Below are 16,107 nucleotides of genomic sequence, written 5' to 3' on the forward strand. Positions count from 1 at the left end.
TGAGTTTTCTCCGTAGTGTGTCTGGGATCTCCCAACGCCTTGGGATTCCTCCTGAGGAGCTGGCCCAAGTGGCCGGGGATAGGGACGTCTGGGCCTCCCTACTGAAGCTGCTACTCCCGCGACCCGACCCCGGATAAGCGGAAGAAGACGGACGGACAGAGTGTTTGTGATGATAATAGTAGGGATGTAACGATATCAAAATCTCACGGTACGATACAATTTCGATATTGACCTCACGGTACGATGTTTATTGCGATATTGTGGAAAAGCTCACGGTACTGTTAAATAGCTCATGGTAGTCTTTGTGATGATAATAGCAAAAAAATTACATTTTTCTGCTTTTGCCAGTCAACAGGCAATTTATTGTATTTATGGATCATGACAACATAAAACGCTGATCACATAGTGCTTTTAAAGTGCAAGTTGTGGTCAGGAACATCAATATTCTGTTGATTCTTCTGTGCAATGTTCAAGTTAAGAAGCAACCAGAACAATTGTAAACAATAGGGAATTCCCTTTAAGTGCAAACAAATATCAAGTTAAGTCAGGTTTATATGTGCAAGGCAAATAAAAGCAGCCTTTTAAAACTGGTATTTAGGAACAAAACTTAAACTTAAATAAAATAGTCAGTCAAAAAGCCTTTTAAAAAAAAAGACTGACCTATCAGTTAGCTTATGTTCACGTTTTTCATCAGAAAGATCAAAAGATCTACATTTCAAGAAAAAAAATCCTGAAACAGTCTGGCAAAAAGCCTTCTGAAAAACACTGAACTATCCTTTACAGCACAGGTGTCAAACTCAAGGCCCGCGGGCGAAATCCGGCCCGTCAAGGTAAGTTTTCCGGCCCTCAAGAGCCAAAAAAAAAGCATATCATGTCATAAGGTAGAGGCATATATCCTTTTAAAGTGTATACAGTGGCTAAAACTGTGCCTCCTGTAAGTGTAACTCACCACAATATCAACTTTTCTTGCAGATAAACTGTATAAACTGGGCCTGAGGGTGCTACTTTTATGTTACTGTGCATTTTTTATACTTCTATCTGAACTGGAATGAAATTATGAAATGAAAAGTATCGTCTATACACGTGCAACCGGCCCTTTTCATGACTTCATGACCCCAAAGTGGCCCCATATCGAAATGAGTTTTACACCTCTGCTTTACAGGGTTTCCCGCAGCGCTATCTTGGCGAGGCGGCTGCCTCGCCAAACTCACGCTACCGCCTCGCCAACATAAAAAAATAAATAAAAATAAAAAACTCGATATGCTTGCGTGTTTATTTGAGGTTAACACGCGGTTTTTTGTTGTTGCTTTCTCGCGTGCATTTAGTGAATGGCAGGGAAAAAACTTATGGATACGCCCTCATCCCCAACCACCCCCGCTCCGCGAGTCGGTCCAAAACTTGTCTTGTATACACACGTAGGTCTTTGCTAATGAAGACAGAATATGATACCGCCCTGCATTGTCTTTCCACCACTTAAGAGGGCAAGCAGACAGAGAAACTAATGCTTCTTTGCAGTAAGAGTCAATTTCTGCCTGAATTCCACCTGTGACTTGATTACTGCTAAAAGAAGAGCCAAGGAGGTCCTCAGGGGCATGCTTCTTAAGAGGAGGCACAAAGCTCACGCTGCTGTCATCCAGATCTGCTGGATGTGGGCTCCTGGGCAGCACATCTTGGTCCTGGTTCATAAATGATAAAAAATACATTATATTAGGATTTTGTTACATTTTATTGTATTTCTCTCAATTTTGTCTATGGCACAGCATTACATTTTTTTTACCTGTTGTTGCATTTGTGATGCTTTCAACTTTAATCTTTCAAAGACGTCCTCTCTCTCTCCACTACCTAGATGTTGCAAGGTTCAAAAGCGTGGATCCAAAGCACTGCTCTCCTGCATGAACTTTTTATCTTTTCCTTGGTATCTGTCAGTAAGATCCTTCAGAATGGCTGCCTTCATCTGAGCAATGGCATTTGAGTCGTGATTATCTGTGACCATGCTGTCTTGAATCATTTGTTTTAGTGGTGAAATGAGAGATATTGTTGGTTGCGACTCATCACAGAGAACAGTTGTGGCCTTTTTTATTGGTGAAAGAATCTTCACAAGATCCTCTGCATTTGCAATGTCAGATGTGTCCAAAGTGTCAATTTCACGTGACTTGTGTCTCAGTTCATCACTCAGTAGGGCTGCAGCCACAGCTTGTTGTTGTTCAAGGTATCGCTCTACCATGTCCAGAGAGCTATTCCATCTTGTCACTACATCAATAATGAGTTTATGTACAGGGAGATTGAGTAGTTTTTGTTTGGTGGTCAGCACGGCTGTGGCTGTAGTACTGCGGTGAAAAAAACTTGCTACACGTCTGACTCTACCGAGGAGGCGGCTCACTGCGTTGACCTTTAAACCTGCTTGGGAGGCGAGATTTAGTGTGTGCGCAAAGCACCGTATGTGAGGGGACAGTTCGGCTTCCTTAACTGCTACTCGCATATTACTTACGTTGTCAGTAACAACAGCGATCCTTGTTCCAATCTTGTCCAGCCCCCACTCTTTGACTGCAGATTTAAGGACTTCGGCTATGTTTATGCCAGTGTGTCATTCGCTAAGCTGTCTAGTTTGTAAAACGTAACTCTGCATTTCCCATTCACTCGTCAAAACATGTGCCGTAATAGTGATGTAACTGTGAGTCGCTCTGGAAGTCCACCCATCAGTGGTAATAGCAATGCACTCAGACTGTTTAAGGTTCAACGTGACATGTTCTTTTGTCTCACGGTAAAGAGCAGGGAACACAGTTTGACTAAAATGAGCCTGCGAAGGCATTTGATACTTTGGATCAAGCTTGGCCACTAACCTTTTAAATACTTTCCCATCTACAGCAGAAAAGGGACGTAAATCACACGCTATGTATTCCGCGATGTACCTCGTGATTTCTTGAGCCCTTGCGCTGTTGTGTGGCATAGTTGTTGAAAATGCCTCCTTCAGGGTTTTTTGACCGGACAGGATATTCTTTGAGAGAGAATCTGCAAACTTTTCCGGATGATGAGTCGTCAGATGACTTCGCATACTGCTTGTGTTTCCCGTGTTGTATCGCAGTTTACTGTGGCAGTGCTTGCATATAGTCCATTGTCTGTCCACCACCACCTTCTCTCCTTTTGCGTTTTTTGACACGGCGAAACCAAGATGTTTCCAGACATCTGACTTAAAAGCTGCAGGGGCAGGCACAATCTTAACTTCGAGGTTGTTGTTTTCAACCTTATAAGTATCGCTGTCGGCCATGCTGGCTTGCTGTGAGCTTGCGTGGCCAGCGTGCAATCCTGGCTTAAGAACGGTTGGTATGACGACGCAGCGCAAAGGATCATGGTCTATGTAGTTAACAATGTTCCGCGGGACTGTGTTTATTCCTCTTGCTTTTTGACGGACACCTGTCCTTTTATTATTGTAACCCAACCACAACGATATCGAGATACGTTTACCACCGCGATAGCGCGAAAATGTCAATATCGTTACATCCCTAATAAATGGTGTCTGGACCCCCGGGAAAGCATTTGTCCAAACACCCTGGAGAGGACATAGAAAACAGGTAAGTCACCAAATGCTAACACTCTGTCTCGTCTCACACTTCTCACAGATTCTACACCATTTGCTTAAGTTTCCAGACAGTAGACTTTAGCTCCAAATAACAATTCTTCTTTTCACAGAGCCCACCCCATTTCCCAATGAGGAGCAGCTGTGCAGAGCCTGAACAAAAGGCTACATGCTAATTATTAAAATATCCAATAAATATTCAATAAATAGTTAAAATATTTTGTGTGCAAATGCTTATTTCTGTGCAAAGTCATAAAGTGCTGTGCTAAACAAAGTGCTAATTAAGGTGCAAGTTTACAGTGCAAAAGTATTCTTAAAGTGCAATACCAGTTACTTTTCATAAAAACAGTCCCAGTAATGAAGACCTCTTCATTACAGTGAACCTTTTAAGATCCGATACAGACGTTTTGGGGGAGGATTAAAGAAATAAAATTACTAATATGAGAAAAAAGTCATAGGAGAATAAAGTAAAAAAAAAGACAAAAGTGGTAATATTATGGAAAAAACATCATATTATGAAAAATAAGGGGAGGACATTTCCAGAATAGTCACAGTTTTCAATGCTATTTCAGTCCTGGAGTAATAGGGCCAGGTTAGATTATTTTAATTATTTTTATTCTTTACAAGAATAAAGTCAGGAGAATGAAGTCAAAGGGATACAAAAATAGATTTGTAATACTACAAAAATAAAAATACTACGAATAGAAAGTATATCCTGAGATTAAAGTCCCTCTAATACTGTTTAAGTGACTGAGTAACTGCAGATTTGCCACATTTAACATGGCGGACGCTCTGACGCATCACAACGAGGCGTCTACGTATATAATGTCTATGGTTCTTCCACCTCCCAGTTTGATGGCACGGTGCGGTGCAATGTTATCAGTGAGTAAAAACTCATCTTTAGAACCAATCTCTGCTCAAAATGGTGATCTGCACTGCCTAATCTACTTTCAGCAGTTATAATCAGTTATTGCAACCGTAAACTGCAGAAAATACGGGCAGCGCTGCTCCTTATGACTTTAACTCACTCTGATCCTGTCAGGATGACAGGATCTTCTTCTTCTGGTGTTTTATGGCGGTTGGCAACAAACATTTAGTAGCATTACCGCCACTTACTGGTGTGGAGTGTGGTTCTTAATGGTCTATCTATCTATATATTTATATCTATCTATATACCTTAATATTCTACTCATTTATATAATTCACACCTTCTATAATCAAATTCTTTGATATAATTTAGTTTTCTTTAAATATTGAATAACTATTTGTATATGTTTACTCCCCAAATGCTTTCTCAAAATATCTAATAAATTAACCTTTTCCTTAATACATTTAAACTCTTTCCACATATATCTCCTCTCTCTTTCATATTTATTGCATTCTAATATAACATGTTCTACTGTTTCATATTTTCCACAATAATCACATTTCCTCCCTCTTCAAGTTTCTGCTCCGCTTAGAAACATCACGGGATGTGACGTCACATCCTGTGATGTGCCCAAATATGGGCAAAATGGTCAGAGCTGTGAACAGATCATAAAATTCATAAATTCATTAAAAATCAACGGTTTGTTCTAAAATTCTGAAAATATTTGTGCTTTATCTAACTACGTGATTTTTTTTAAATGCCCATTGGAAAAAAGCGTTTTAGAGAAATAAAATTAAACTTTATAGTCTTGCACATGTGAATTTCAATGTCTTGTTAATAAGTTAAAATCACCTAGATTTTCACCAAACTGAAATCTATGTTTAGTCTGCACGTGCTTTACAAATAGAGGCCATTGTTTTGGGGATTGAACAATATTTGTGGAAAATGCATTGATTTCTCCATTTTCCAGTGTGGCACTTTCAAAAACTTTAATACATGCAGTGAGAGAATTGTTACACCTTATTCACGGAATACATCCTGAAAATCTGAGATATTTTTTTTATTTTAAAGTATTTTTTATTATTTTCTTTATTGTATTTATTAGTGCTGGGCGATATGGAAAAAATCATATATCACGATATGGACTATTTTATATCACAATAACGATATATATCGCAATATGCCCCAATTAAGTAAGTTTTCAGCAAATCTCAGAAAAATATGACAAAACAACATAATTAATTACTTTTTTCCAACTTTATTTTGAAGTGACATTTATAGAACTGTCACAAATTAGAAAAATAAATTGTAGTGCAGCAACATAAATACATTAAATGAGGCAGAGGTAGTGCTACAGTACCCTTCACATTTTTTTTCAAAATCTTACAGGTTTTTAATTTAAATTACCAAAATAAATAAATCAAAGTGCACTAATGTTTAGTTTAAGTTTCTGAGTAGAAAAGCACACAGTTTTGAACGAAAGTTAGTTACAAGTTTCTGAAATATTTAACCTTGTAGTGCAAAGTTTGCATACCATAATGGCAATATAAATTATCGAAATTAAATAAATCCGAGTTGAATATAGCTATAAACTGTTTAAGCCACCAACCATGAAAAAAGTGCAAACATAAAGTATGTCTGATCTGGTCTGACATTGTCGACGTAGAAATGTTGTTTCTGTCAAATATATAGGTTGAGTGCGAGGAGAACAAGTTGGTCAACTGTATTTGGCTTAAGACATGACCTCTTACATGTGACAATGTTCCCACTCACACTGAAGTCCCGTTCAGAACTAGTAGCAGGAATGCACAAGTACTTCTTAGCAAGCCTGGCCACTAATGGGAAGTTTAACTCATGTTTCCACCATCCCAGAGGGTCAGCCTCTGAATCAGGCCCAAGTGTTTGAAGATACATGGAGAGCTCCAGTTCAATGGATGTTCTGCTTGACTGAGAGCGGCTGGTGTCTTGGCCTGCAGCTGGTGCCTTTTTGAAGTAGCTCCCCAAACTCTTCTTTGTCTTCTTTGTTGGACAAGGAAGGTCTGGATAATCTTCAGCAGCTGGTGGTGAAATGGAGGTGGCTGTTGTTTCTTCACTTTCAGGTGCCGGCGTTGCCATGTCCACCAGCTCTGCTGCAGCTCTCATCTTTATAAACTCCACCCTCTCCTCCTTCATATAGGCTGTCTTAAACCGTGGGTCAACAAATGTCGCCATGTCTAGAAGGTTGATGGTGGTACAGTCATCATACTTTAATTGAAGTACTTAAGGTTACCCTCTTTGATTGCTTTTGAGAGCTCTGTGTCCCCATCTTTCTGGCTGAGTATTTCATTGTTGAAGAGGTGCAGTACTGGTTTCAGAAAAGATACGGTGACGTACTTCTCCCCCGATAAAGCATCAATAAACTCGAACAGTGGACCCAGTGCCTTGTTCATGGACTCTAGTACCATCATATCTTGCCAGCTTGGCACCAGATTTCTTGCCTAAGTCAGATAACAAAGGAAATGGGTTACTTTCATCAGGAGGTGAATCTAGGCTGCAAACATAATCAGAATCCAAGGAATCAGTGTGCAATGTCCAGTTTCAACGTCTCACGTTCTTGTCTGCAAGAAGGACCTGTGACAGAGGTTTCTCCTGCTCCAGGAACCTCTGGATCATCTGCTGCCGTGAACCCCATCTTGTGGGGGTTTCAGTGATGAGCTGATGGGGAGGCAAGCCCAGCACTGCTTGAGCCATGGCCAAATCACGTTTTCTCTTCCACGAGTTGGAGAAAGCACTCACAACCTCTTTACAGACCCCAACTGCACGTTCCACAGCCTGCTTTGTAGATGCTGGTGTGAGAGCTTTCAAAGCGTTCTCTGTATAGATAAAAGAAAAAATTATGTAATTTAATAACAAATGTGAATTTCAGGATATAAATTATAAATGCATTTAATTTATTATAAAATCTAATTAAATCTAATTCAACTCCTGTTATCCATTACGAGACCCACCACCAGGATTACTCCATTAGCTGGGCGAAACCCTGTTCAGTATTAATGTGTTGTGTGTAGGCTGATCAAACATAAAACAGGATAAACAAACAAGTTAAATTGCACTAATATTTTGTTGTTGTCAGTTTAATTAAGAATAGTCATCGTCACCACTTGTTACCATGGTGAAATTATTTGAGAAAGACGCCAGCTCAAGAAGTACACAGATAACATAATACACAGAAAAACAGACACGCTCCCTCAGTGATGCACTCATGCTCGCACTAAATTACACTTAAATTACACTTACCAATAGCTAGCTGGAGACGGTGACCAAAGCATTGTAGCCGTTGCCATTCATTCAGTTCCATTGCAGTGATGTTGTTGGTGGCATCATCTGTGGTGACACAGACTAGGTGGCATTCTTGCAGCCCCCATGACTCCAGTGTATCTGTCAGACCTAGATATATAAACGCTTTTATTTATATATAAATAAATATCATGAATAGAATAAATATGCAGCAATAGCAGAATGACACTATTACTGCTCCTGTAACATACCTTGGGCTAACATGGCTCCTGTGTGGTCATCTGGAAAGTAGGCAGTCTGTAAGCAGCGAGCGCAGAGGGTCCAGTCTTCACTGATGAAATGGATGGTTACACTCATATAGGGCTGCGTCACCCTGCTTGTCCACAGGTCGCTTGTCAAGGCGAAATGTACCACGCTGCAAACCTCCCTTTCTACTTTGGCCCGGCATGCGTCATATAAGCGAGGCAACTCCACTTGGCTGAAGTGCTTGCGACTGAGCATAACGTACCTCGGGTAAAGGACTTTGACAAGCTCTCGGAAGCTCTCCTTCTCAACTTCGTACACGGGGACCATGCCTTGACATATGTATTGCACAATGGCAACTGTGATTTGTTTATGTCGCTGAGAAGTTTTCTCATACGGGTGCATCGTGCTAATGACTCTGTTATCTTCGGCTGGCTATGATTTTTATTTTTGCAACTTCCTCCTGCTGTTTCACAACTTGCTTTACCTTGCACTTTTTGGATCCTAATGTATTCTTTTTCGTGGTTCTTCTTTAAGTGATAGAAGAGGTTTGTCGTGTTGCCATCGGGTGAGGGAACAGTCTTGTGGCATAGTTTGCAAACGACCGTTATCTGCTCCGTGTCGGACTTCCTAAATCCAAAATGCAACCAAATCACAGACGTACCCCCTCTTTTTGATAAAAGTGCTTCATCTTGGGTTGCCGGCGTAGATGTCTCTGTTTATTGCGACCACGGGTTTAAGACTTCAGCCTCCTGCGTCTCCATCTCTCAGCTCTCATGAGTTAAGTAACGTAAAGCATGTCGCAAAACCCGCGTGTGAGTCAAAAGCCGTAAAGCAGCGTCATGTTGGGAAACCACAAGACGGCGCTTCTTTGTGAATTAAAAATAAATAAATCTTGTTTATCACTTATAAACTGTGTGTAGGCTACGTGACTACACTAATACGTTAGTCGTAGTCTACATTGGGAAATATTTGCTTAAATACAAGATAAAATGGTGTTAGAAATGATAAACGATAGAATAGAATTAGCACTGTAGACACTTTTCTATCGTCCGTACAATATGTATCGTCCTATCGCCCAGCCCTAGTATTTATTATTATTTACAGGGGTTGGTCAATGAAACTGAAACACCTCTCATTTTAGTGTGGCAGGTTTTAATGGCTAAATTGGACAAGCCTGGTGGCCAATTTTCATTAATTGCACATTGAACCAATAAGAGCAGAGTGTGAAGGTCCAATTAGCAGGGTAAGAGCACAGTTTTGCTTAAAATATTGCAATGCACACAACTTTATGGGTGACATACCAGAGTTCAAAAGAGGACAAATTGTTGGTGCACGTCTTGCTGGCGCATCTGTGACCAAGACAGCAAGTCTTTGTGATGCATCAAGAGCCACGGTATCCAGGGTAATGTCAGCATACCACCAAGAAGGACGAACCACATCCAACAGGATTAACTGTGGATGCAAGAGGAAGCTGTCTGAAAGGGATGTTCGGGTGCTAACCCGGATTGTATCCAAAAACCATAAAACCACGGCTCCCCAAATCATGGCACAATTAAATGTGCACCTCAACTCTCCTGTTTCCACCAAAACTATCTGTCGGGAGCTCCACAGGGTCAATATCTACAGCCTGGCTGCTATAGCCAAACCTTTGGTCACTCGTGCCAATGCCAAACATCGGTTTCAATGGTGCAAGGAGCGCAAATCTTGGGCTGTGGACAATTTGAAACATGTATTGTTCTCTGATGAGTCCACCTTTACTGTTTTCCCCACATCCGGGAGAGTTACTGATTGAGTTATTGATTAGTTTATTTCAGTATCCGAGTTCTCTAAGTGTAGATATTGATAGATTAATTAAACACAGACTGATGTTTTCAAGCCTCTATTTCTTTTCACTTTGATTTCCACTAATGAACACACTATTTCTTAGATTATACTATTTCATCAGATCAATAAAAAACTTTTAATATAGAAATGTGGGCTTAATGAGAGGTATGTATAATGCCTGTTTAAAAGTTGTATTTAAAAGTTTCTTTTAACTGAACAAACAAGCCTTATCACAATCTATGTTTAAGTTTACGGATACAACGGTACTTAAATCACTGAAATGTTTGATTAAATACAGTATATTTTAATGTTTTTTTCTTTCTTTCTTTGCCGTGTTTATTTTGTTTATTTTCCACCACATTATAAATTCAGAAAAAAACAGGAAGTTTTCATATTTCTATTTATTATATTTTGTCATATACCTTGCTCAAAAATAAAGGGAACACTAAAATAACACATACTGGATCTTAATGACTGAAATATATAATAAATACTTTGTACTTTACATAGTTTTATGTGCTGACAACAAAATCACTCACAAAGTATCAATGGAAATCAAGTTTATTAACCCATGGAGGTCTGGATTTGGAGTTACACTCAAAGTTAAAGTGCAAAAACACACTACAGGCATATTCAACTTTGATGCAATGTCGTAAAAACAAGTCAAATGAGGCTCAGTAGTGTATATGGCCTCCATGTGCCTGTACGACCTCCCTGCAATGCCTGGGCATGCTCCTGATGAGGTGATGGATGGTCTCCTGAGGGATCTCCTCCCAGACCTGGAATAACGCATCCGCCGACTCCGGGATGTCCCAGATGTGCTCAATTGGATTCAGTTCTGGGGAATGGGCGGTCCAGTCCATACCATTAATGCCTTCGTCTTGCAGGAACTGCTGACACACCCCAGCCACATGAGGTCTAGAATTTTCATGCATTAGGAGGAATCTACACACTAAAAGGAATCCTACCTAATCTCGAAAAACAGTCTACTGTTGTATAAAAAAGACCCTTATCAGAGTTAGAGCAGCATATTTTTTCATCATTAATTGAGGAGAATAAAAATAATCCTAGATTTCTCTTTAGTACAATTGCCAAACTTACCCAGTGTCACAGCTCCGTTGATCCATCCATTCCCTTAGCTCTTAGCAGTAAGGACTTTATGGGATTCTTCATAAATAAAATTGATTCCTTCAAAAATAAAATAATTGGCACCCTCCCAAACATGAATACCTTGTCGTCAGAAAGTGAGGAAACCTTGGAGAAATCTTTAGAAGCTGTGCAGTGTTTGAACTGTTTAGAAGCAGTAGAGCTTTCTGAACAATCTAAAACTGTAACTTCATCTAAACCTTCTACCTGTATGTTAGACCCAATCCCAACCAAGTTGTTTAAGGAGGTATTCCCTTTGATCAGTGGCACTATTTTAGACATGATTAATCTATCCTTAGTAAATGGATATGTACCCCAGGCTTTTAAAGTAGCTGTTATTAAGACAGCTTAAGAAACCTTCTCGATCAAGATGAGTTAATAATTTACAGACCTATATCTATCTAATCTTCTTTTCCTATCTAAAATTCTTGAGAAAATAGTTGCTAATCAACTATGTGAACATTTACAAAGTTATGACCTATTTAAAGAGTTTCAGTCAGGCTTCAGAGCTCATCATAGCATTGAAACAGCTCTGGTGAAGGTCACTTATGATATTCTCATGGCCTCAGAGAATGGACTTGTGTAGACCTGAACTTGTCCTGTTAGATCTCAGTGCTGCATTTGATACAGTTGATTACAATATTCTCCTACAAAGACTTGAGCATACTGTAGGGATTAAGGGAAAAGCATTAGGCTGGTTTAAATCTTATCTGTCGGACAGATTCCAGTTTGTCCATGTTAATAATAAATCTTCCTCAAACTCTAGGGTCACCTGTGGAGTACCACCGGGTTCAGTCCTTGGACCAATTCTCTTTACTATATATATGCTCCCGACTGGCAAAATTACCAGAAGGTATGGGATTAATTTCCACTGTTATGCTGATGACACCATAAATCCTGATGAATCCAATCAATTACTTCGACTATAGGCATGTCTTGATGACATCAAAAGCTGGATGACTTTAAATTTCCTGCAGACAGAAGTTGTAATCTTTGGACCTCAAAAAATAAACTTCTTAATCAATCACTCAATCTGGATGGCATTAACTTGGCCTCTGGTAATAAAGTAAAAAATCTTGGTGTTATCCCATAATGAACAGGTTTCCAGAGTTTCCTTTTTTCACCTCTGAAATATTCTGTCCAGGGGTGATGGTGAAAAACTAGTCCATGCATTTGTTACTTCAAGGCTGGACTATTGTAATTGTTTACTAGCAGGAAGTCCAAAAAATACAGTTCAAAGTCTTCAGCTGATCCAAAATGCTGCAGCAATAAAGCAAGAATTTAAAATTGTTCTTCTAACGTATAAAGCCCTTAATAATCAAGCTCCATCATATATCAGAGCTCTGATTACCCCGTATGTTCCTAACAGAGCACTTCGCTCTGAGACTGCAGGTCTACTGGTGGTTCCTAGAGTCTCTAAAAGTAGAATGGGAGGCTGATTCTTAAGTTATCAGGCTCCTCTCCTGTGGAACCAACTCCCAGTTTTGGTCCGTGAGGCAGATACTGCACTGCATGTGAAACTGATTGTCAATCAGTGTTGATTTTTAAGTGGATAGTTTGATTTCACAGAGTTGTGATTAAATTTAAGTTACATTATGTTGTTTTAGTGTTCCCTTTCATTTTTTGACCAGTATAGTTCTGCTCGCAAGCATGCATGTGCTGTTGTTTTAGATTGTTTCATAATTCTAGTTTTGGAAATTATGCCACATTTTAACTTGAAATGTGGTTATTATTAAATAAAGTTTTTGAATATAATGTTTACCAATAAAATTAAGCTTCTTTGAGGATGCGCTAATATTTTTTCACATTTGTAGTTGTGTGTTTGTGTTTGTAGAGTTATGCACATATTGAATTATTACAAAATAATGAAAGTTTATGCAAGTCCTAATAGGGGAGTGGTGCCCTAGTGATTAGAGAGAGGGATATTTCCGTCCTAGAGAGGGTGCAAGGTTCTGGGTTTGAATCCCTAAGAATGTCACTGGGTCCCTGAGCAAGGCCTTTGCCCAGCTTGTTCCCCGGGTGCCACACACTGGCATTCCACTGCTCCCTAAGGGACGGGTGAAATGCAGAGGAAAGATTTCATTGGAATGTATAGGCCCGTTTACACTACACTTTTTTAACCGAGCCGAGACCAGTCCGAGCTCGGTAACCGAGATAACTCTTGTGTGTAAATGGTCAGCAGACTGAACTGGACCGCGCTAGACACAAACGGACCGCGCTAACTGCAGACCAGTTCCTGAGCAGGTCTCGGACTGTTTTTTTTTTTTTTTTTTTTTTTATCCCGGTTATCTGATAACGAAGAGCGCATGAGCAGACCATGTCATCCCCTTACAGTCAGCTGACTGTCCGCGGTTTTTCCAGCGTGTCTGGCTGCACGTCCCGATTCACACTCCATTCGGACACAGTGTTTCCCACAGGAATTTGCTTAGGCGAGGCGGTGAGTTGGGGGGGGGGGGAGACGACAAGTTTTGCGCGGACCGACTCGCGGTGCGTGGGGGGAGACGACTAGTTTTGCGTGGACCGACTCGCAGAGCGGGGGGGAGGACGACTAGTTTTGGACCGACTCGCGGAGGGGGAGGGGGGTGGTCGTATCCATGTGTTTTTTCCCTGCCATTCACTATATGCACGTGCGAAAGCAACAACAAAAAACCGCGTGTTAACGTCAAATAAACATGCAAGCATATAGAGTTAGGTTGTTTTTGTTTTTTTGGAATGTTGGCGAGGCGGTAGCGTGAGTTTGGCGAGGCAGCCGCCTCGCCAAGATAGCGCTGCGGGAAACCCTGAGACAAATTTCAGACATTCATAAAAATTCTAGCTTCCTTACCGTGCCACACGATTTCCAGAGATGATTCTGCTTAGCAGTGTGATGAACCTCAGTGTCTGTCGTTGTTTCCTGCGTCTGTAAATCCTTATTAGACGTTTGTTTGTCTTATCCACTTCCCAAAAGCCAACTCCGTCTAACCATAATGTTACGGGCACCGCCATTTTAATTTGCTCGGTCCCGCCTTCAATCCCAGAGAGCAGCAGTACCGCAGATCGTCACTAGGAGGCGAGGAGCAACCAAGGAACCGGGATAGTGTGGTGTGTAAACGGTCGTCTTGGCTTGGTTAACTGATCCATGCTCAGACTGGGCTCGGCTCGGTTAAAAAAGTGTAGTGTAAACGGGCCTTAAGTTGCAATGACAAATAGAGATAAATATATTGTTAATAAAATTAAATGACTCCTGCTTGTGTGTGTGTGTGTGTGTGTGTGTGTGTGTGTGTGTGTGTGTGTGTGTGTGTGTGTGTGTGTGTGTGTGTGTGTGTGTGTGTGGTTGTATGTGTGTTTTGTGTACAGTCCTTAATTTACACACTTTATTCTGCTTGCCTAACAGGTAAATAAGTGGGTGGCTCCATCCTTCTCTGATCCGTCTGACAAAAAGCTTCGGTCTGGAAAGAGAGAGGATTTGAGCTCCCAACCTGAAGGCAAGCGGTCTTGGAGGAGAAAAGGCGACACAAATAGCTTTCTTCGGCTGACAAAATCAAGTGAAAGAGATCCAGATAAGCCTTGGGTTGACAAATATTCACCTTGTTCACAGGTAAACTTCAACACTTGGGACAATAAAGGTAGCTGTAGCTTCCATGCTTTGATATATAGAAAACATGTATTATTCACATAACATTGTCCCGTTCGAAAAGTAATTAAGGTATTTTAAGGTATTTAATTCCAATATTCTGTTATGTGACTAAGATCCCCAAAAATGTGATATGAAATAAAGCAGTCATGTTTAATGGATTTTAACATTATGGAAAATACAATCCAAACCTTTGTACAAGTCGTATGGCAACATGTTAGACTATTAGTAATTGTTGGTTGCTTTCAGTTTTTTATCATCCTGTCATTTATGTTGTATTTTGGCGATTTATATGTTATATGTTACTTAGCATAATTTCTTTTTGGATCAGATGTTGTACAAGTTTTTTTTCTTGATAGTGCCTCATAGGGATGTTTTGATCCAATATTAATATTGGAAATAAGTCCGATATCAGCAAAATAACAAGTATCGGATTATATCGGCTTGCATCTAAAATCTCAGATATAAGCGCACTTACAGATGCGCTCCACTTCAGCATTCTGCTCCATTGTTGAATCCGCTTCAAGATTTACATGTAGCAGTGGTTGTATCCCACACCTTGACCCCATGTGATCAACGGCAGCTGACAGCAACTCGGCTAACTGGTGGATGCTACGGTATAGAAGTAGGAGCGATGTCGGAAAAAGACATTCCAACTGTGTGCAAAACCTCCATCCATACATCCATCATAATTTTTTTCCAGGGCAGCTGTGGCTACTAACATAGTTCACCAGCGCAGTGTGTGAATGTGTGCATGAATTGGTGAATGACTAACTGTAGTGTAAAGCTCTTTGGGGTCATCTGACTTGTGCTGTACAAGTGCTGTACAAGTACAAAGATATATATATATCTCCATCCATCCATTGTCTTCCGCTTATCTGGAGTCGGGTAGCAACTTCAGTAGGGAGGCCCAGACATCCCTCTCCCCAGCTACTTGGACCGGTTCCTCCGGAGGAACCCCAAGGCATTCCCAGCCCAGCCGAGAGACATAGTCCCTCCAGCGTGTCCTGGGTCTCCCTCTGGGTCTCCTCCCGGTGAGACGTGCCCAGAACACCTCACCAGGGATGCGTCCAGGAGGCATCCTAACCAGATGCCTGAGCCACCTCAACTGGCTCCTCTGGACGTGGAGGAGCAGCGGCTCTACTCTGAGTCCTCCCCGGATGACTGAGCTCCTCACCCTATCTCTAAGGGAGAGCCCAGACACACTACGGCAGGGGTTAAAGTTCTCCGTCGCTGAGACGGATTTCCGTCATGTGGAAAATGAGCGCAAATTGTTCCGTCTGCACTTTTTATTCAAGGTTTTAAACTGAAGCTGCTCTCAACCAATGAAACCTAGCAGAACCGGAACATTAGCCAATCAGAGAGTAGGGCGGGTCTTTGCAAAGCGGACATCTGCCAATCTGAGCTTTATCGGTGCTCAATCATTCTAACTTTTGAAACAGCATCTCAAACTGGCCACAGACGCATGAATGACAGTAGTGGTGGTCAAAGGTTTTCTTTGGATTTATGCAAACCAGCAAGTCAGGAAGTGGAGCGGATTGACCATCTGACAACAACTAC

The 16,107-nt window shown here is 40.8% G+C and overlaps 1 protein-coding gene across 7 annotated transcripts in view; it reads left to right on the forward strand.

Annotated features, from left to right (window-relative positions):
- The window catches only part of rad17 (RAD17 checkpoint clamp loader component), a 246,379-nt gene that overhangs the window by 12,021 nt on the left and 218,251 nt on the right, over positions 1–16,107 (forward strand). For 6 of the 7 annotated variants that reach the window (XR_004929135.1, XM_036130940.1, XM_036130942.1 and 3 more), the window contains exon 2: positions 14,308–14,511. The exons of the other annotated variant lie outside the window; for it this stretch is intronic. Coding sequence is in view for 5 of the 6 variants with exons in the window: in XM_036130940.1 (XP_035986833.1) it covers positions 14,308–14,511 (204 nt within the window). In the remaining variant the exon portion in view is untranslated. The remainder of the gene's footprint in view (positions 1–14,307; positions 14,512–16,107) is intronic. 7 annotated transcript variants of the gene reach the window in all.

This window comes from Fundulus heteroclitus, unplaced genomic scaffold (genome assembly GCF_011125445.2).
Source record: "Fundulus heteroclitus isolate FHET01 unplaced genomic scaffold, MU-UCD_Fhet_4.1 scaffold_40, whole genome shotgun sequence".
Classification (NCBI taxonomy): domain Eukaryota; kingdom Metazoa; phylum Chordata; class Actinopteri; order Cyprinodontiformes; family Fundulidae; genus Fundulus; species Fundulus heteroclitus.